Source organism: Quercus robur, chromosome 11 (genome assembly GCF_932294415.1).
Source record: "Quercus robur chromosome 11, dhQueRobu3.1, whole genome shotgun sequence".
Taxonomy (NCBI): Eukaryota; Viridiplantae; Streptophyta; class Magnoliopsida; order Fagales; family Fagaceae; genus Quercus; species Quercus robur.
Genome location: NC_065544.1, coordinates 29,913,612 through 29,936,136, shown reverse-complemented (window position 1 = coordinate 29,936,136; position 22,525 = coordinate 29,913,612). Strand labels below are relative to the sequence as shown.

Here is a 22,525-nt window from a genome sequence, read left to right as displayed (position 1 = left end):
GATTGGAGAAATTCTTCAAGGTGCTGGGGCTTTAAGTGTAAAAGATATACATCCAACTGTACATGAATTAATGGGCTCCAACATAAGTTCCCTGGATAACTAAGTCTCTAACCTCAACACTAACCATGAAAGAGAGTTCAGAGAGGCCAATAATTAAGCATCAACATGCATTGATGGTGTTGGCATCTTTTATTACAAATTTACAACTATCGCCTTTCAAGCTGGAATAACCCCAGTGGGAACATGTGGAGGATTTAAAAATTTTTTTTTTTGACTGAAGACGATAGCATGTGGAGGAGTTTAAAAGAAGGGAAAAAAATAAAAAGAAAAAAACGTTAAAAGGTTGAGAGAATAAGTGGATGAGAATAAAAGAAAGGTTAAAAAAATGTTAGTAGGATAGTTAGGGTAAAAAAAAAAATATAAATGATGCTAAAGATATAACAAATTTCATCACTTAACCTCTAGAAACTAATATCACAAGTTATAAAAAAAAAAAAATTGATATTTGTTTATTATTTATTATGATAATGCCATTTACCAATCATAATTATTGTCACATCAATCCACAAAATGTTTTGTTATTAATTTATTGTATTTTTAGCATTTTGTAAAATAATTAGTTTAGTGTGTGTGTGTGTATATAGCGATAATTTTGATATATATCATTCCCTTAGGTAAACCGAAATCGTCTCTAATACGAAATTGACTCTTGCGATGTACACCTTGTGTTTGAGAGCATGTCTCACTTATGCGCTAGTTTAAGTCAACTTCATGGTTTGTGCCTCTTGGTTTAGTTTCCACTGGTCTTTTTTTTTTTTTTTTTTTTTTTTTTTTTTTTTTTTTTTCATGTGCATTTAGGCATACTAGGCCATCAACATAATTTGTATTTTTAGTACATTAGAACTTTAATCATAAAAATAAAAAATGCAACATTATAATAGTAGTCTTCTTACAATGAATTTTTTTACAAATTATGTTTTTTGTATTAATATACATTTGCAAGGACAAATAAAATATTGCAGAAAATTATAAACTTGATAACATTCAAACGTTAAGGGGTAAGATTATTACTAAGTGAGAGATTGAGAGAAAAAATTCATTGCAAAATATTAGTTTAATTTTAAAAAAATCTCTTTAAGTAATTTTCTCGCGTGTAACATGAGTCAGCGACTAGTTAACATAAAAAGAAAGGGAAATAGGCGTCTATGATGTATACTAAAGAGACAATATGTTCGTTTTGAAACGAATTTAATTTACTCATTCATGGGGAAAATATAATTAGAGAATCAAAGATCATCCCACCTTATTTAATACAGAATTTTTAACATCTTCTATGTAAAAATAAACCCACTTCTAAGAAAAATACCCAAAGCTAAAGCCAAATCCAAAATATACCCTTGACTCTCTCACATAAAGAATAGAGCAAGGCTACTTATTGTATTGCACTAGTCTTCTAAGTTCCACCAGTAGAGTTCTAAACTAAAAGGCCACCGACTTTGCCAAATATCAAAACTAAAGCCATGTCACAATTCATAACAAACCTACCATAAACCTCTCACTCCCTCCGATTCCCAAATCCCAAATGCCAAACCCAAACCCAAACCCCAATTTCCGAAATCAAGATCTCTCTCTCCCTCCGATTCCCAAATCCCAACTGGGAAGAAGATCAAGGTCTGATATCGGCAAATCCGTCATAATTTTTGGTGGTTATAATGGATTTGGACCAGAACGAGAACCGACTTTGATGGAGGATGGAGAAAAGTTTAAATGGTATTCTATTCCAGTCCCTGATGATGAGGCAGAGGCAGAGGCAGAGGCAGAAAAAAAGCTGAGTCCGTTTTCCGTAGTGGAGCTTCCCCAACTGCATTCCTTTGTAGCTCTAAAATCATCTATATATTGTCTTAGCAACTATACTACAGAGACGTGGATTTTCGATGGTTGTTGGAAGCTTGGTCCTCAAATGAATGTTCGTAGATTTGCTCCTCACACCATTGTCCTGAGCGGTAAGCTGTATGTTTTAGGTGGTTTATATGAGGATGCGAGAGAGGAATACATTTGGATGGAGGTTCTTAACCCGAAACGCAGAGCCTGGAGACCATTGCCCAATCCTCCATTACGGATTAGTTCCTTTGGCATGGTTTCTGTTGCTTTAGAGCGCACTAAACAAATTATTGTGAGTGCATTCCTTAGGGGCGACTCCAAGTTCCGCCTTTGTTATTCTTATGATAGTTGTGTGGTTTACATATATAATGTCCGTACTTGTTGTTGGACAGAACTTGAGCCTCCGACCATCAATCTACGTTGTGGGTCTCCAATTACGCGCTCTAATAGAGCTGTAGTAGGTGCGGATGATACCCTCTACTGGGCTTCGCTCAATGAGGATGATATGCTTTTAGTTGTCCATGCTTACTGTCTATATAAAAATGAGTGGTTCGAGGGCTTTATCAGCCCTACGAGAATCATTGGGATGAAAGAGGTTATAAGTTATATGAATGATCCAACTCCTTTCCACTTAGGCGGTACCAAATTCTGCCTTCTATTTCAATCCTACATCCCTCATCCGTGGAAACCAGGAATGCGGATATCTGAAATGAAGAATGATTGGTATCTCCATTCGGTTGTATTTGATTTTTCTCTAGAATCAGATCCGGAGGAGGATTTCGGGGACCTGCATATTTCAGTCGTTTCAACCCAGACATATCGTCTGGATCACAGCGTACGTCTCAATGATGCTGTGTTGATGTAAGTTTTCTTAGCTCTTTACAACATCCTCATGAGCCTTCTAAATGTCTAAATGTAACACTTTTGTCTGATAAAAAATTAACATTATTGCAGGGATGGTGGTGCCTTCAATCGCACCTTGCAGAAGAAACCAAAGTTATGTGCAGATTAGTGTGGGTCACTTCCTTCAAGGGTATATTTCTCCATTCCATCTTCTTTTGCATGCACAGTTTTATTGATGAACATATCTGTGTGTGAGTGTTTGGGTGTTATTAGTTTACATATTTTGTATGTGTTTATGTGATGGAATGGTTGTGGTCCTTGTGGGATGCTAATTTTGCTAATAATGTGAATGGAACGGATGTAGGATGGTAATTTGGCTAATAATGTGAATTTATCGTTTTAAATGTTTTTGTACTTCAAAGATTGAAAATTATTTGATGGTTTATTATAGGTAACAATATTGAGGGGTGTGTTGTTGGTTTTTTTTTTCTTGTTATATTTTTATGGTGGTTTGGAATTAAGGCTTCTTCTTGTTGTTTTGTGTTTTTATGTGATTTGTTGAATAATGAATAAGAATTGGGATGAATGATGCATTTTGGTACATAGTGGAAGTGAATAATTTTGTGTGTTATTATACGATATAGAATGGTTGTGGATTGGTAATATAGTTAATGGTGTGTGAATTTGCAAGGGTTGTGGATTGGTAACATTACATAGACCAATAAAAGATTGATCTTGTAATAGCTAACATGATCGAGCAAAATGGTCTAATTGGCCTTCCTTACTGTGGTTTAGTTGCTTTAGCATCATTGTTAATCCTTGTCAGGATTTATGTCCTATTTGTAGATGCAAGGGAAAGTGAAAAAAAAAAAAAAAAAAAAAAAATCTTTGTTGGGTTTTATTATTTGGTACAAATAACACTGACGAATAAAAGACTTAAGTATTACAATAATTGAAACATAACATAGACAAATAAAAGACTAGTCTTATAATAGCTAATGAGTTGAACAATATGGACAATGGTCTAATAGGCATTGTCTCCCTTTGGCATAGATGCACCTTCATCATTTTTGCTCTTTATTTAATATGGTTATTTACTTGATATGAGCAGTTGATTGATGTCACTTTCTTATTCGAAATTTTAATTTCAATAAAATGTTTTTGTTGTAAATTGTGGTAAATAAAGTATATTTATGTGTTTGTTATATTAAAACTGACCATGCAGTAGTATCAACAGAGTTGGCTAACCGCACCCTGGCGCATGAACTATTTTTCCGTGAAATTCTTATGGTAATTGCAAATTTATAACCACCATTGAAAAATTGAATGAAATAGAATTATATACTTACTGTTAATCATCTTCTCCTTTAATATGATGGCTCCATGGTCTTGTTTTGAGATACATATTTCCAATTTTGTTGTTTTAAGTTCTATTATTAATGGTTAATGTGGTGATGAAATATTCTTCTCACCTATATATTGTGCTTTTGTTGATTTAGCTGGGACGTGCAGCAGACAAAGAGACCATTACCCCAGTAAGATGCTCAAGTAGAATCAGAAACCAATTCACTTGTCCACGATGACCCAACTACAAGCTCTATTTTAGTTTATGATTCTTCATTGCATAGCGAAGCAATCATATTGTGAGTAAGCCAGTAATTAGTTGCTTTGTTAGTTTGATTGGTTGTAACACTTGTTATTGATACTATTTATCAAAAACACTTGTTATTGATACTGTACTGATTAGTAGTTCTCTAGTTCACTATTAATTTCAGATCCTTCTGATTTTTATTTCAATCTTCTAATGAGGAATTTAGGATTTGCATTACCGAAACGGTGGAACCAATGAGGTTTTTTAGTCATTCAAAAATTCCTTTAATATTCTGATATGAACCAACTAGCAGTAAGTTCTCCGTGCCTGCTTTTCAGATTATAAGACTCCCCTTATCCAAATACCATGTCGCATATAAGCAATGCTTGAAACAGTTTGACCATCACTGCTAATGGATATCTAATTTGTGGTGAAGGTGATAAGTTGTACTAAATAGTAGGTCAGTTCATAGAATAGGTATATGTGGGAAAGACATTCCTGGTACAATTTTTATCATCTCATTTGTAGCTCTTCTTTACTATTGTTTCTTTTGGTTGTTGTTAAAATATTTATTGTTTTTTCCCTCTTCATTTCATTTATTCTTCTATTGTGTGAATAGTACAGAATGATACTAAAAATAAAAGAGATGCTATATGTGATTATTCTACTTGAAGCGTTACTTTTTCTTCTTTTATTTCATTCCTCAAGACCAACCCATATGATTGAGATTATGCATCGATATTTCAGAGGAACAAGGAGACTTACTTGTTTTTCTGCGTGGGAACTTTGAGTTCATTCCTTATTGCATCTGTTGCAATTCAAAGTGCTTGGGTTTAATTTTGCATTGATCTGTACATTTTCTTCCTTCATCTCATTCCTCCTGACCAGCTTATATCATTGTGATGCATCTTGAACAAGAACAAGAGAGACTTCTTTGATTCACCTATTGCCTTCGATCGAGGGACTTGAATTGGTAAACCTTATAACAACAGACAAGAGAAGTAATTGGGGCACTGTAGGCAAAATAGAATATTTTTTGAAGAACAAGAATTATCTGGAGCTTGTCTTCAATCAAACAACAATTTGTTTGTGATTATTATAAGCTTGTGATGGTGATTGAATGCTAGGTGCTGATTATGTAGTTTAAAAAAATTGGGATAAATAGATAGTAATTGTTGAATTATTAGGATTATAATATTTGGAATTTGTTGTTGTTTAGTTAACGCAAGGGCTATTATGTCACATGATATTCAAATTTGATGTTATTCATAATTTCATTACATTTTGGAATTTTGGTGTAGCGTCTGTAGCTGTTATGCCCATCAAAAGAGAATAAAAATTCAAATCATACCAAATTATAGCATAAATAAATTTATTGTAGTATAGATATGTAGGTAAACTTGATTTTAATATAGTTAAGATGCTAATGAGATGTGCAAATGAGCTCTCAAATGGCACTTCCTTGTCCCATTGCTAGTCCCATAATAGTAATACATAAACCTTGATCGTTTAGAGATACAAAGAGTCCAATTCAGTTTTCCAGATGTAGAAATGAATACTGAAACCCAGGTAGCAGTAGGTTCTCCTTGCCTGTAAGCCAAATCAATCAGGGTTTCTTGAGAGAGGCAGAGAAAATATCTTCATCAACAACAGGTCGCAGAAGTTTGAGCCCTCAAAAGAGGTCCATATGATAGTTTTTGAGGCAATGAAATTTTATACTCTTAAAATCATAATATGTTTAGAGTTTGTTCATTCAGCGGACACTTGATTGATGAAGTTCTTTTTTTCTTTTTTAAAATCTTTTAATTGTGTTCTTTTGCTTCTTGTTAATTCTATTCCTATGAGAGGATTAAAACCTCTACTCTAATGCCTATGGGAGCTTTGGGAACTAAAATGTATTCCCTTCTTTGCCATACAAACTATACTGTGGCCATCACTAATCTTCATGGACTCGAGAGCTTTGAGGTTCTTGATACAGCAATAAGGTTAGATATTTAGAGGAATTAAATATGAGCACTGCAATCCTACCTTCGAAATTCTCCTCTGCAGAACATGGGTTCAGCACACAATTAATACATTTCAAATCTTGTTTGCTATCTTTAACTAATTTCTTGCCCTGCTACACAAATATGATTTTATGCACATCCAAGAATATTGGCTGTCTGAAGTTCTTGGTTTTTCTTCTTCCTGGTTGTTTTGGATTTCTCTTAAATCTCTTATACATATCTTTAAAAAGTTCATACCAAGAGTGAGGAAGATAGTTCATCAAAGTCTGACCAAGCACACTCTTAACATATGATCATTCAATTGCTTTGGTGGTTGCCTCACCCTTTTTTTAAATGAGAGGGAGGATTTGTCCTCAAGAACAGAATTTAAACCTTGTACCCTAGATAAGGAGGAGCTTGAATGGTTTTCTAAATTTGGAGATCAGAATCCTATCCTGTCTTCTGCTAGTTTCTAATGTGGTAGAAAAATACTTTTTTTTCAATTTTGTGGCCTTTGTCCAACAAATAGCTAAATGACCAGATTAAGAATATACTATGCATATTAACACCCAAGAGCAATAAAAAAAAAAAAAAATGTACCTAGTGTTTTATGCCACAGCTGGAGTGTGGAAAGAAGAAATTTAAGTAATCAGGGAGTGTGTTGTGCCAAAACTGACCTAGCCAGATAGATCCAATAATGCGTCTATAATCTATATATATATATAAAGAATGGTTGTGGAAGTGAACACTTTTGCTTTTAAGAGAATCAGATTGTTGCTTGACAGATCAAGGGTAGGGCGTCCCATTTGATCATTTTCTTCTCATTGTTTGACAATGCAGGACGGGGAATAAAATTTCGGTCAATAATTGAAAATGGGAAAGCTCCCATTCTTAATGATCGGTTTAGTAAAATTGTTGACTCTAAAATTTTAGGAGAGGGAGTGACATAAGGAGAAAAAATAGTTCATTCAAAACCTGGTTCATCCAAAGCTTTCTTATCATTTTGAGATTACAGGTCCCTAATTTCAAGGAGGGCTGGGGAAGTGCAACAATTTCTTTTCCTCTATTTTTTCTCCCCACGTTACTTCTTTCTTCTAGCTGTTATCATTTGATACTCAGCTCCCAAAATTGATTGTTTAACTTCCCTCTAAATACTTTTTACTCCACAATTGCTTCTACTTCTTTTCTTTCCACCTTTCCCATCAATCAATCTACTCTCTTTTTCCAAATAACCTTTGTGATTTCAATTATTATTTTAATTCCAAGTCTATATATATATATATATATATATATATATATTTTTTTTTTTTTTTCTTTTTTTGGCCCAATTTGTGTTACCAAACTCTAATAAGACGTCCCAGTCACATATTATCTCATTTAATTTGGTTAAAACCTTATTAGACTAGTTTCTCAACCAAAAAAAAAAAAAAAAACCTTATTAGACTAAAAAAAACCCCTAATATTTTTTTCAATTATTATTTTAATTCCAAGTCTATATTGTTTTCCCCAATTTGTGTTACCAAACTCTAATTAGAAGTCCCAGTTACATATTATCTCATTTAATTTGGTTAAAACCTTATTAGACTTAAATAAAAAAAAAACCCTAATTTTTTTTTATAATAAATATAATACCTAAAAATTAAAAACCCCTCTTTTGTTACATTCTTCACTCTAGTAAAAAATATAATCAAATTGGAAGTTTAAAAAAATTAATTGAGACCCTTAATTATATTCTTGTGCAATAAATTGAATGAATTGATAGTCGGAACACAAAACCCACAATCTAGGCATAAAACTCTAATCCTAATTATATGTAATACCTCTAATAATTTGTTAACTAAGCACAAATTTGATCAATTGGTGGTTTAATCATAAAAATAAAAAATGCAACATTATAATAGTAGTCTTCTTACAATGAATTTTTTTACAAATTATGTTTTTTGTATTAATATACATTTGCAAGGACAAATAAAATATTGCAGAAAATTATAAACTTGATAACATTCAAACGTTAAGGGGTAAGATTATTACTAAGTGAGAGATTGAGAGAAAAAATTCATTGCAAAATATTAGTTTAATTTAAAAAAAATCTCTTTAAGTAATTTTCTAGTGTGTAACATGAGTCAGCGACTAGTTAACATAAAAAGAAAGGGAAATAGGCATCTATGATGTATACTAAAGAGACAATATGTTCGTTTTGAAACGAATTTAATTTACTCATTCATGGGGAAAATATAATTAGAGAATCAAAGATCATCCCACCTTATTTAATACAGAATTTTTAACATCTTCTATGTAAAAATAAACCCACTTCTAAGAAAAATACCCAAAGCTAAAGCCAAATCCAAAATATACCCTTGACTCTCTCACACAAAGAATAGAGCAAGGCTACTTATTGTATTGCACTAGTCTTCTTAGTTCCACCAGTAGAGTTCTAAACTAAAAGGCCACCGACTTTGCCAAATATCAAAACTAAAGCCATGTCACAATTCATAACAAACCTACCATAAACCTCTCACTCCCTCCGATTCCCAAATCCCAAATGCCTAACCCTAACCCAAACCCAAACCCAAACCCCAATTTCCGAAATCAAGATCTCTCTCTCCCTCCGATTCCCAAATCCCAACTGGGAAGAAGATCAAGGTCTGATATCGGCAAATCCGTCATAATTTTTGGCGGTTATAATGGATTTGGACCAGAACGAGAACCGACTTTGATGGAGGATGGAGAAAAGTTTAAATGGTATTCTATTCCAGTCCCTGATGATGATGCAGATGCAAAGGCAGAGGCAGAAAAAAAGCTGAGTCCGTTTTCCGTAGTGGAGCTTCCCAAACTGCATTCCTTTGTAGCACTAAAATCATCTATATATTGTCTTAGCTACTATACCACAGAGACGTGGATTTTCGATGGTTGTTGGAAGCTTGGTCCTCAAATGAATGTTCGTAGATCTCATCCTCACACCATTGTCCTGAGCGGTAAGCTGTATGTTTTAGGTGGTTTATATGATGCTAGAGAGGAATACATTTGGATGGAGGTTCTTAACCCGAAACGCAGAGCCTGGAGACCATTGCCCAATCCTCCATTACGGATTAGGTCCTTTGGCATGGTTTCTGTTGCTTTAGAGCGCACTAAACAAATTATTGTGAGTGCATTCCTTAGGGGCGACTCCAAGGACTCCAAGTTCCGCCTTTGTTATTCTTATGATAATGATAGTTGTGTGGTTTACATATATAATGTCCGTACTTGTTGTTGGACAGAAGTTGAGCCTCCGACCATCAATCTACGTTGTGGGTCTCCAATTATGCGTGTTAATAGAGCTGTAGTAGGTGCGGATGATACCCTCTATTGGGCTTCGCTCAATGAGGATGATCAGCTTTTAGTTGTCCATGCTTACTGTCTATATAAAAATGAGTGGTTCGAGGGCTTTATCAGCCCTACGAGAATCATTGGGATGAAAGAGGTTATAAGTTATATGAAGGATCCAACTCCTGTCCACTTAGGCGGTACCAAATTCTGCCTTCTATTTCAATCCTACATCCCTCATCCGCGGAAACCAGGAATGCGGATATCTGAAATGAAGAATGATTGGTATCTCCATTCGGTTGTATTTGATTTTTCTCTAGAATCAGATCCGGAGGAGGATTTCGGGGACCTGCATATTTCAGTCGTTTCAACCCAGAAATATCGTCTAGATCACCGCTTACGTTTCAGTGATGCTGTGTTGATGTAAGTTTTCTTAGCTCTTTACAATATCCTCATGAGCCTTCTAAATGTCTAAATGTAACACTTTTGTCTGATAAAAAATTAACATTATTGCAGGGATGGTGGTGCCTTCAATCGCACCTTGCAGAAGAAACCAAAGTTATGTGCAGATTAGTGTGGGTCACTTCCTTCAAGGGTATATTTCTCCATTCCATCTTCTTATGCATGCATAGTTTTATTGATGAACATATCTGTGTGTGAGTGTTTGGGTGTTATTAGTTTACATATTTTGTTTGTGTTTATGTGATGGAATGGTTGTGGTCCTAGTGGGATGCTAATTTTGCTAATAATGTGAATGGAACGGATGTAGGATGGTAATTTGGCTAATAATGTGAATTTATAGTTTTAAATGTTTTTGTACTTCAAAGATAGAAAATTATTTGATGGTTTGTTATAGGTAACAATATTGAGGGCTGTTGGTTTTTTTTTCTTGTTATATTTTTATTGTGGTTTGGAATTAAGGCTTCTTCTTGTTGTTTTGTGTTTTTATGTGATTTGTTGAATAATGAATAAGAATTGGGATGAATGATGCATTTTGGTACAGTGTGGATAAGTGAATAATTTTGTGTGTTATTATACGATATAGAATGGTTGTGGATTGGTAATATAGTTAATGGTGTGTGAATTTGCAAGGGTTGTGGATTGGTAACATTACATAGACCAATAAAAGATTGATCTTGTAATAGCTAACATGATCAAGCAAAATGGTCTAATTGGCCTTCTTTACTGTGGTTTAGTTGCTTTAGCATCATTGTTAATCCTTGTCAGGATTTATGTCCTATTTGTAGATGCAAGGGAAAGTGAAAAAAAAAAAAAAAAAAAATCTTTGTTGGGTTTTATTATTTGGTACAAATAACAATGACGAATAAAAGACTTAAGTATTACAATAATTGAAACATAACATAGACAGATAAAAGACTAGTCTTATAATAGCTAATGAGTTGAACAATATGGACAATGGTCTAATAGGCATTGTCTCCCTTTGGCATAGATGCACCTTCATCATTTTTGCTCTTTATTTAATATGGTTATTTACTTGATATGAGCAGTTGATTGATGTCACTTTCTTATTCGAAATTTTAATTTCAATAAAATGTTTTTGTTGTAAATTGTGGTAAATAAAGTATATTTATGTGTTGTTATATTAAAACTGACCATGCAGTAGTATCAACGGAGTTGGCTAACCGCACCCTGGCGCATGAACTATTTTTCCGTAAAATTCTTATGGTAATTGCAAATTTATAACCACCATTGAAAAATTGAATGCAATAGAATTATATACTTATTGTTAATCATCTTCTCCTTTAATATGATGGCTCCATGGTCTTGTTTTGAGATATATATTTCCAATTTTGTTGTTTTAAGTTCTATTAATGGTTAATGTAGTAGTGATGAAATATTCTTCTCTCCTATATATTGTGCTTTTGTTGATTTAGCTGGGACGTGGAGCAGACAAAGAGACCATTACTCCAGTAAGATGCTCAAGTAGAATCAGAAACCAATTCACTTGTCCATGATGACCCAACTACAAGCTCTATTTTAGTTTATGATTCTTCATTGCATAGTGAAGCAATCATATTGTGAGTAAGCCAATAATTAGTTGCTTTGTTAGTTTGATTGGTTGTAACACTTGTTATTGATACTATTTATCAAAAACACTTGTTATTGATACTGTACTGATTAGTAGTTCTCTAATTCACTATTAATTTCAGATCCTTCTGATTTTCATTTGAATCTTCTAATGAGGAATTTAGGATTTGCATTAACGAAACGGTGGAACAAATGAGGTTTTAGTCATTCAAAAATTCCTTTAATATTCTGATATGAACCAACTAGCAGTAAGTTCTCCATGCCTTCTTTTCAGATTATAAGACTTCCCTTATCCAAATACCACGTCGCATATAAGCAATGCTTGAAACAGTTTGACCATCACTGCCAATGGATATCTAATTTGTGGTGAAGGTGATAAGTTGTACTAAATAGTAGGTCAGTTCATAGAATAGGTAGATATATGTGGGAAAGACATTCCTGGTACAATTTTTATCATCTCATTTGTATCTCTTCTTTACTATTGTTTCTTTTGGTTGTTAAAATATTTATTGTTTTTTCCCTCTTCATTTCATTTATTCTTCCATTGTGTGAATAGTACAGAATGATACTAAAAATAAAAGAGATGCTATATGTGATTATTCTACTTGAAGCGTTACTTTTTCTTCTTTTATTTCATTCCTCAAAACCAACCCATATGATTGAGATTATGCATCGATCTTTCAGAGGAACAAGGAGACTTATTTGTTTTTCTGCGTGGGAACTTTGAGGTCATACTAGAGGATATGGACTCGTCCCAAGAACACCGAAGTCCAAGTGAACAGGCACATTTAAATGGACGGGTCCATTCCTAAAAAGCATCAAGTCCACACAAGGACGGGCACACCCAAATGGACGGACACGTCCCAAGAACACCAAAGTTCAAGTGAACGGACACATTTAAATGGACGGGTCCATTCCTAAAATGCATTAAGTCCACACAAGGATGGGCACACCCAAATGGATGGATGTATCCTAACATACCAGTCCCAAGGTGGATGGACAAATGCATATCTCAAAAATAAGGAATCAAAGCATACTCATAGCAACTAAAAGCGACGGATACAATAACAAGGTACTAAATAAAAGCCCAAAAAAGGCAAAGTGTTTACAATAAAGTCCAAAAACAAAAGGGCACTTGCTATTGTCTAAAAATAAGACGGACTACATAAAAAAGATAAAAATTAAAGACTGGGTTGGAAGGGCATCCAAGGAGGACGGGTTATCGACCTCTTTGGCAGAAGGGTCTTCAGCAGACGGGACCACAATAACGATGGGGCCTTTGGGAACAAGTTGGGCAATAACCACTCCGTTGTCCTTCACATCCTGCTCAACTGTGTGGGAGGAGTCATCGGGCTCGTCACTAACGGTGTTGTCTCCTCTAGGCATTTGTGGCATGTTATCGTCTATGCTGATCTTGGACAAGTCCAGATTAGGATAGACGGACCCGACTTGCTTTAGGTAGTCGTTGAATCCGACGCTATAATAGACACCGCAGGTGTCAAAGAAGGGTTGAGAAACCCTAAACTCCTCCACAACGTTAGCTTTTGCCTTCTCCACTTGCCCACGGAGTGTGGTCAGCTCCGTTGTTAGATCAGCCTTCGCCTTCTCCACCTTTTCCCGGAGACGGGATTCCTCCTTTAGCTTGGCTTTTGTGGCCGTCAGCTTTTCATTAAGAATACGGACGACCTCTTTGTATTGATCCCACTCCTTATTCTCAATTTCTTGGCGCTTGCAGTATCGACGGATCACCCCCTCGGCGGCAAGACACCTATCCTGAAGTGCCTTCATACGCATCAACGCCTGAATCAAGACGTCCAAAAAAAAAAAAAAAAAAAAAAAAAACATGTTTACTAGGAAATTTTGTAGAAAAACAAGAGAGCCTTGGCAACATTTTAGAGTGTTTGTTTTAACATAAGTGACCTTTAAAATGTGTATTTTCTTTGGCAATGAAGGTATAAGTCACCTTTCAAATGTGTTTATTATTATTATTATTATTATTACAACTCTTCATTGCTTATAAATAAACAACCATATTTAGGGGGGGGGGGGGGGAGTCAAATTTTGCTCTCCATATAATGAAATTCAGAAAATACTCCAATTTTGTTATTTGTAGAATCTTGATTAGTTGTATTTAGGAAATGGTTAGCTTGCAAACCCACTAGCAAACTTATTTGATTGGGGACAGTTATGAACATGCACAAAATTCAAATATCATACAATAGACCCTTTACAAAGTTCAAATTCTATCACACACATTCAGAGAGGTGAGGGAAAAAATATAGCAAAATATTTTAGAATATAAAGATCAAACCCTCCATTTACTTTTACTTTTGTAAACAAATGAGAAGGCAATCTGAAACCTTGCATTCTTTCAAAGATTCACACAATCCAAACAGATCACAGCTGTACAGGATGCAACCAGACCTCAACTTTTATCTAAACCTGATACAAAGTTCTATATTATTTAACCAGAAAGTTATGAACTTTCAATCAAGAAAATCTCAATCAATCCTTTTTTTTTTTTTTTTTTTAAAATACAAATTCTTGATTTGTTAGGCATCATGTTAAATCCCCTACATGTATGTACAGAGAGATAGACTTGACATTAAAAAAGACATTGGCTAGGCTCTAAGATTTTTTCAGCTCAAGGGATTGAGAAAGGACCCCTCTAGTATTGTTAAAATCAGAAAAAAGCTACTCCTCTCACTGAAGTTTTAATGTTTAGATCGATATGACATTCATTTGAAGCTACAAAAATGCAAGCCCCATGATCATGATAGCACAACTGTTCTCTAAACTACAGAAAAAATCACTTGTAGACAATGAATGATATAGATTGAAATCATTATATGCAGATGTTTAACAAAAACCAAGTGTTGCACACCCCAAATCGAATCCATTACATCCAGAGAACAAAATAATAAAATCAAAATGGTCTGTACACAATCAGAACAATGATAAGACAATTTCATGAACAACATATGGTTGCTTCTATTCACAGCAACCCTTTTCCAATTTCTTTTAAAAACGATACACCAACACAGCATCTTGTAAAGGTCTTTGATCAGTGTAGTCATTTGCATTTCCCCCAGAGCAACCCGGATAGTAAGATCATACATTTCCAGGTCAAGTAAATCAATCTTGTTTGCTCCCTTAATACCAGCAATTCCTATGACCTATTAATGCAGAGGAGAAGATGTGAGCAAAAGAATTTCACAACACCCTCAAATTAACACACAGAAAAGCAGTGCTATTGCTATTAGTATTGGGCAAAAAATAGAACAATGAACCATTTACAAGTTTGAGAAAATCAAGGAATTACAAACACAACTCACAAAAACCTAGGAGATTTGAACTCATGACTTCACCTTTCAAACCTTATATATGGGGTGGGAGAAGGTGCTATCTGATCACAACTCATTGAGCATATTATGAGATGCCAATGACAATGATGATGTTACACAGTGAATTAGACATGCTAGAGATATGTCATATCTGAAACAATGAATAAATTATAGGTATCTGCCAAAAAACAGTTCTAATAAATTTAGCCAAGAGCCTTGTAACTCAATTAGTGACTCCTAGTTTTCCTAAAGGTGACGTCCAAAGTTCAAGTCTCCCTCCCCTAACTATTGAATTATCAAAAAAAAAATAAGTAACTAGGAATAATTACAGTGATAAACTGGCATCTTATGAATTCAAGAGGTGATTACAGTGGAAGACAACAATGTAGCTATTCAACATGTGAAAAGAAAAACCATTTGTACACTGATCAGTTCAGCAGTTTCTCACCCATATTTTTCCTGTTTTTGATTCAGCACCCAAAGCCTATTATGAATTTACAAGGAAACATGAGTTCAAACATCATTCATATGGGTGTAAAAGGTTTCATTTGAAAAGTTTAGATGGATAGATAAGCTGTCAACAACAAAATTAATAATAGTGACAGAAAAAAGATTGAACCACAAGCTAAAGTAGGCACCATTTACTAAAAGATTTAGAAAATGAAGTACTAGAACATATATTCTCCATCTGATGTTGTCAACTTGTCATATTTTTCAACTCCACATAAAGAACTATTCAACTAACTAAATTAATCCTTTCAAAAGAACAACGGGCAGAGCAATACAGGGGATCCAAATACATAGAAAGCCTAAAAAAAAAAATTTCATAACTCAAAAAATAAGCACACAAGAATCATGATTTTGAGCTGAAATAAAAATCATAAGAACCCAGCCTAGCTGGGGAAAAAAAAAACAATCAGATTTTTTTTAGGTTTGAACCTACCACTTAAGAATTCAATCAAAACCCGTGAAAATCCAGCAAAATCCATACCAAATCAACAAAACCCATACCAAATCAAGTGATTGATATCTAAAAAATAACCCAAACCCATTAAAATTTCGAAATCCAAAATTTGGGAAAATAACAAATCATAAAAGAACACACCTTGAGGTTCGGTGCGGCAGCCCCAGCTCCAGAAATGACAAGTGTGGCGGCGTATGGAACTCCGGTGCTAAGAGGAGAGGAGGAAATGAGATTTGGGGTTTAGGCGTTTAGCTTTTCAGGTCTGTCGTGTATTCGTGTTTGCGGATTGTAAGGTGTAATTGAGTTGTGATTGTGTGTTCTAATGTGTATTGATTTTTCAGCAAAGTGATGACGTGGCGTTTATTCATTGGTGGCGTAAAACCTCACTTTTGCGCCAGCTCCTGACCGAAGTTATTCATACTTACAACCCAGCTTTTCAATTTTCCATGAAATATCTTATTTTTCGAAAGTTTCAGCTAAAACCCTAAAACCAACAAAATCCAATAGAACCATGTTAAAGCACAATCCCAAGGACACAAATATATAGGAAGTGAAAGAGGGAAAAGGGGTACCAAAAAGAGGAGGACAAAGGGGATTTTGGGGATTCTTCGTCGACGTCGGAATCGGACGAGCTTGAAGCTTTGCCAGAGCTTTGGAAGAATAGTAACTCTACTGGGTTCTCGAAGCTATAGAGGTTCAGAGAATTGGTTCATCGAAGCAATAGTGATGGCAAAGAGAGAGGCTTGGCCTTGTGTGGACTGGTACCGGGCTGCTGTGACAATGGATTGAAGGAGAGGCAGAGAATGGGTTGAAGGAGAGGCAGCCGCGTAGGGGAGAGAGAGAGAAAAAAAATTTTGAGTTTATGTTTATGAAACAGTGGGCGGGCTGTGAGGCTTTTTAAGGGTAAAGTAGTCTTTTACTTATTTGGTGAGGTGTCAATGATTTAAGCCATTAGATTGCACACTGTGGTAAAACATAAAACCCTCCATAAACCCTTTTTTTATTGAATGAACTTGGAATTCCATGGCATGCAACAGAGCATAGAGAAAAGGAAAATACAAGCTATCAAATACAGTATTAACATTTAGCCCTATCTAACAGCAGAACCTACCGTATCATTGATGGCTCCATTCCTTTCCACTGTTGAGTAGTTCTAGTTGTCTTAGCTATCTGTGTAAGTTTCGTGCGCTGCTTTGTTGTAGGAAAACCCTCCATAAACCCTTGCTCGAAAACAAAAAAGTTTAAAGATCACTTCTGACCCCTTTTTTTGACGAATCCAGATTTTTCTGCTGGCTCTTTCTCTCCACTGTCTCTCTCATTCTCCATAGCAAGCTAGACTAAAGACTTTTTTTTTTTTCTTTTCTTTCCATATATCATTCAAATCCTCTCTCATAAACCCAAGAACTAAATAAATAAATTGATCATGGTTTTTGTTGTAAGTTTCGTGCGCTGCTCTGTTGTAGGAAAACCCTCCATAAACCCTTACTCGAAAACAAAAAAGTTTAAAGATCACTTCTGACCCCTTTTTTTGACGAATCCAGATTTTCCTACTTTCCAAATAGCTGGCTCTTTCTCTCCACTGTCTCTCTCATTCTCCATAGCAGGCTAGACTAAAGACTCTTTTTTTCTTTTCTTTTCTTTCCATATATCATTCAAATCCTCTCTCATAAACCCAAGAACTAAATAAATAAATTTATCATGGTTTTTGTTGTATGTTTCGTGTGCTGCTCTGTTGTAGGAAAACCCTGCATAAACCCTTACTCGAAAACAAAAAAGTTTGGCCAAAATGGTCAAATGACCATAAAATTCTAACTATATAGTTAGTAGACCCAGTTTCTAAACTTTATCATTTACTACCATCTCGAGTTTGCGAGACTCGATTTTGGCCCATAAATCGAGTCTCAAAGACTCGATTTTTATGGTCTGATATGACATTTTTTTCCTACGTGGAAATCGAGTTTCTAAGACTCGATTTATAAACCAAAAAAATTTAAAAAATTTTCAAGTCTCTCATACAAGCTGAAATATCCAAAATCCAAAAAAAAATTTAAGAAATTTTCAAGTCTCTCATACAAGCTGAAATATCCAAAATCCAAAAAAAAATTTAAGAAATCCAGAGAGACTCAGATCAGAGAAGCCGAAATACCCAATAAAAATTTAAGAAATCCAGATCAGAGGGAGAGACTCAGATCAGAGAAGCTGAAATACCCAAAAAAAATTTCAGAAATCCAGATCAAAGGGAGAGACTCAGATCAGATCAGATCTCGGCCAGCGCGTTGCCTGGGTCGCGCGAGGCAGCGCGCGGCCCGCAACCCAGGCAGCGCGCGATCTGGGTCGCGCAACCCAAGTCGCGCGCTACCTAGGTCGCAGGCCGCACGCTGCCTTGCGCGACCCAGGCAATGCGCGACCTAGGTCGCGTGGCCCAAATCGCGTGCTGCCTGGGTCGGTCGCCTTGCACCGTGCTGCATGGGTTCTTCTCTCTTTCAGTTTCTGGTTTTTTTTTTTGGGTTCTTCTCTGGGTATGTTCTGGTCTCTGAATGGTCTGGTCTTTATAAAGGTTGTAAATCGAGTCTTAGAGACTCGATTTTGATGTGGTCGCCATGTGGAAAAATATGCCACATCGGATGTGATTAGACCATAAAAATCGAGTCTTTGAGAGTTGATATATGGCCAAAATCGAGTCTCATAGACTCGAGATGCTAGTAAATGATAAAGTTTGGGAACTGAGTCTACTAACTATATAGTTACAATTTTATGGTCATTTTGGCCAAAAAGTTTAAAGATCACTTCTGACTCCTTTTTTTGACGAATCCAGATTTTCCTACTTTCCAAACAGCTGGCTCTTTCTCTCCACTATCTCTCTCATTCTCCATAGCAGGCTAGACTAAAGACTCTTTTTTTTCTTTTCTTTCCATATATCATTCAAATCCTCTCTCATAAACCCAAGAACTAAATAAATAAATTTATCATGGTTTTTGTTTAGCTAATTATTGTAAGGTTGATTGTTTGAAAGAACCGGGAAATTTCTGATTATAACTGATAATGATGTTTCTAGTATATATTTTACTTGATTTTCTACAATGGTTTGAACATTTACTCAAATTCTTAGTATTGGCATTACATATTTGCGTAAGTTTCTTTATTCTTTTTCCTACTTATTGTTAATTTGCAAATTTGGCAATCAGGATCGGAGCCTAGAATCTAGATGGATAATTTAGGTGGTTCTGAGGAAGCTAGTGGGCCACCACCTTTGCCCCCGCCTCCTCCAACCATACCTTTGAATGTGAAGCCAGAATAGGCGGCCACTCTTAAGAATACTATTACTGGCAGGCATGGAGTTGAGAGTACAGGGCAGTCCATACAATTGCTCTCCAACCACTTCAAAGTTGATGTTTCAGATGCAAGCGATTTTTACCAGTATAGTGTATGTTTGTCTTGTATTTTCAGTTTACTTGGAAGTGGAGCTCAATAAATTTCAATGTTAAATGTCACTACAACAAAAAATGTCTATTACATCAAGTGTTAATACAACAAAATATGTATATAGTAGTTTTAGACAAAATATCGCATCTACAAGTTAAAATGGTTGCAATAGTAACTTAAAAGTGTTAAATGATTGCATCAACAATAATAAGTTGTAATAACTTATAATTATCAGCTGCAATAGAAACTTTAATATTTTAGGAAAAATTGTTGCAATAACTTAAAATGAAAGAATCGTTGCAATAAATTGATACCAATTGTTTTTGCAATCTATTGCAACAAAATTTCGAATTAATAGCTTATTGCATTGAAGTTACCATTGCAATAATTTGATATTAATTCTTTTACAATTTATTGCAATGACAAACATGTAACTGCAATGAATATATCGTTGCAATAACTTGGTATCAGTTATTTCATAGTCAATCGCAGTGACAAAATAAATTAATTATCTATTACAATGAAGATATCATTACAATAATTTAATCCAATTTATTTTGTTTAATTATTTGCAATCTATTACAACAAGTTTCGTGAAGTAATAATCTATACTTACAAGATATTCGAAATAGTAAATTGCATATTGCAACAATATATATATATATATATATATATCTCATTGCATCAAAGTAATTATTAAAATATTTGGAGTTTATTGCAACAAAAATTTTTGTTGCATAAACCTTTTGTATCAACTATTGCAATGACTCTAATGTTATTGCAATGGTTTTTTTCGTTGCAATAAACATTTTTTATTGTAGTGAGTTGAACACCTTTGCTTTCCTCCATTAATGTGATAACATGTCAATTTCTCTACAGGCTGAAGCAAAGTTTGGTTATCTTCTGGAGGCATTAGACATGGGTGCTCCACCACATGGTATGAAACTCTGCACTAGCTACAAGTAACAATTCATTGCCTGCATGCGTATAAATACCTATATACATATATATGCATCAATAGGTTTGTCTAGATAGCAAATTATGATCATTCTGCTCTTAAAATATTAATTCAAGTGAAGTTCTTATTTTCCCTTGCAAGAGGAATCGCTTACGGGTTGGATAGATTGGTTATGTTGTTGGCAGGTGCTAATTCCATCAGGGATGTTATAGCTTTCCCAAAGACAACAAATGCAGTGTGCCCTCACTTGTGCACCATCAGAGGTCGATACTCAGTAGTTGAAAGATCTATCATTTCAAACTCAGTAGTGTCTTGTTGTTCAATTGTTCACCTACACTAATTATTTATTTGAATTTGCTCATTGATATTCCCTCATATGTATTGCTCTGGGATCTTTTGCTAGTTCTTTTGGAACCCAGTTTAGTATGTAAGGGAACGGTTACCATATATTTAAGGACAGAATATATCAATATTGTGGTTAGGCAGGGTTAAAACAAGCATCAAAGGTTATTATTCTGCTTTCGTACTGTCTTTTTGCTATAGCATTCGATTTGCTTGTAGACTCTGTATAATGGCCATGGAAATACAACAATAAGAAGATATCGTTCACTTGACATGCCACTGAACATCATGTAGAGGTGTCGGTGTTCTTGTATGTGAATCTGTGACACGGAAATCGGCATTTCCTTGCTTATATGGCCTCAGTGTTCTACGCAAACAATGCTTGAACGATTTGATGGTATTAACCATGAGGTCATGAAGTTCATACCATGAGATCAAATCCAATTGTTTGATTTGAAAAAGGAAAAGATAAAGGAGGCATAATTTAACTAATTGAGTGGTACATAGCGATATTTTTTGTTGTTACTATTTGTTACTTTGCTAAAACTTTGATTGACATTGGGTTGTTACATCCCTTGCTAGCCAACAACTATATTTGTTATTATTAGGCTAATTTAGTCATTGATTTTTGATATTGTGTCAAAATAGTTCTCATTGTTAAATGATGTATTGAAAATGCTGATATGACTAATAGTTAAAATAAAAAATAATTTTTTATGCCAACTCAAATGCCACATGTAACGCTGACATGGAATAAATTAACATAAAAACTAGTTTAATTAAGACCTCATGCGCAAGGGGGAAAATCGGAAATTGGGATCAAAATCCCTAAAATTAGGTGTGCTCCATCATCATCCATTGTCATTATGAACTTGTGCATTGGTGTATGTTCATGTTTACTTTGAAGCTATGGAGGAAGACACAAAAGTGAGGAAATGCAAACGGTCAAAACTAATGTAATTAAGAATATGAATCTACTCTGAGTGAATTGACAAATATTGAATTATTTTCACTAACTTAAGTGCTTCATTATTATTGTTAACATTTTTTATAATCTTGATTGTGTGTTATTAAATTAATTTTGGCTTATGTTGGACCTTGTTTCAATTCTTGCTAAAACAAATGAATTTGAGCAAGAAGGCCATAATTCAATTTAATTAATTATAATAAATCTTAGAGAAAGAACCTTAAACTTAAAAATTTAGTTGACATAAAATAATTAGTGCACCACACAAATAATTAATGCATAAAAATAAATGCATTTATTTTATTAATACTCTTTTTAATTACATAACACAAATTTAGGTATTACAAGTTTCCAGAAGGGGGCTTTATATATTTAGATTATTTTAGAGTAGAATTTATATATTGTATTAAAAAAACAAAAACAAGGATAATATCAAGCCCATGGTATTTGCAAGCCAGATAAGTTACATTATAAACAATTACTTGGAAGCCTAGACTTTTTTATGGAAGATAAATGAACAAGGTAAGCTGTTTTTACTTTTTAGTTCTTTCAACAAGAATACTATCAAGCCCATGGTATTTGCAAGCCAAGCAAGTTACATTATATTATAAACAATTATTTGGAAGCCTAGCCCCTTTTATGGAAGATAAATGAGCAAGGTAAGCTGTTTTTAGTTCTTTCAACAAGGATAATATCCAAGCCCATGGATAGAGTTTATTTTCGAACATTCTTAATATCATAATTTAAAACTGATAGGAAGAATATATATATATATATATATATATATATACACGCAATATAATTATACAAACTCAAGATAAGATCTTTTTAATTTTTCCAACAAGGATAATTAAAGATTTCTAATATCTATAAGT

General features: G+C 34.4%; 3 protein-coding genes across 9 annotated transcripts in view; all 3 read left to right on the top strand.

The window, feature by feature from the left end:
* The window catches only part of LOC126705898 (aspartate--tRNA ligase, chloroplastic/mitochondrial), a 49,693-nt gene extending 28,905 nt beyond the window's left edge, over window positions 1-20,788 (top strand). Inside the window, exons 14-15 of one of the 3 annotated variants that reach the window (XM_050405121.1) lie at window positions 20,263-20,320; window positions 20,463-20,574. In XM_050405121.1, coding sequence (XP_050261078.1) covers window positions 20,263-20,320; window positions 20,463-20,506 — 102 coding nt within the window. In that variant the 3' untranslated portion in view covers window positions 20,507-20,574. Of the gene's footprint in view, window positions 1-20,262; window positions 20,321-20,462; window positions 20,583-20,672 lie in introns of those variants that run through there. The other 2 variants (XM_050405120.1, XM_050405122.1) reach the window with 2 other exon arrangements.
* Window positions 1,536-4,521, top strand: LOC126705901 (uncharacterized). 4 transcript variants are annotated; one of them, XR_007648453.1, is made up of 4 exons: window positions 1,536-2,742; window positions 2,836-2,914; window positions 3,962-4,014; window positions 4,224-4,521. XR_007648453.1 is itself a non-coding variant. In XM_050405124.1 (3 exons), the coding sequence occupies exons 1-2, from the start codon at window positions 1,583-1,585 to the stop codon at window positions 2,891-2,893; spliced, it is 1,218 nt and encodes a 405-aa protein (XP_050261081.1). In that variant the 5' UTR covers window positions 1,537-1,582; the 3' UTR covers window positions 2,894-2,914; window positions 4,224-4,521. The 4 variants fall into 4 exon arrangements, 1 of the variants encoding a protein (XP_050261081.1); XR_007648455.1 differs by having other exon boundaries at window positions 3,953-4,014; XR_007648454.1 differs by having other exon boundaries at window positions 3,950-4,014.
* Window positions 8,723-12,159, top strand: LOC126705900 (uncharacterized). 2 transcript variants are annotated; one of them, XR_007648452.1, is made up of 4 exons: window positions 8,723-10,026; window positions 10,120-10,198; window positions 11,499-11,642; window positions 11,927-12,159. XR_007648452.1 is itself a non-coding variant. In XM_050405123.1 (3 exons), exons 1-2 carry the CDS (start codon window positions 8,843-8,845, stop codon window positions 10,175-10,177), a joined length of 1,242 nt encoding a protein of 413 aa, XP_050261080.1. In that variant the 5' UTR covers window positions 8,723-8,842; the 3' UTR covers window positions 10,178-10,198; window positions 11,499-11,768. The 2 variants fall into 2 exon arrangements, 1 of the variants encoding a protein (XP_050261080.1); XM_050405123.1 differs by lacking the exon at window positions 11,927-12,159 and having other exon boundaries at window positions 11,499-11,768.
* Window positions 20,789-22,525: the final 1,737 nt, after the last annotated feature.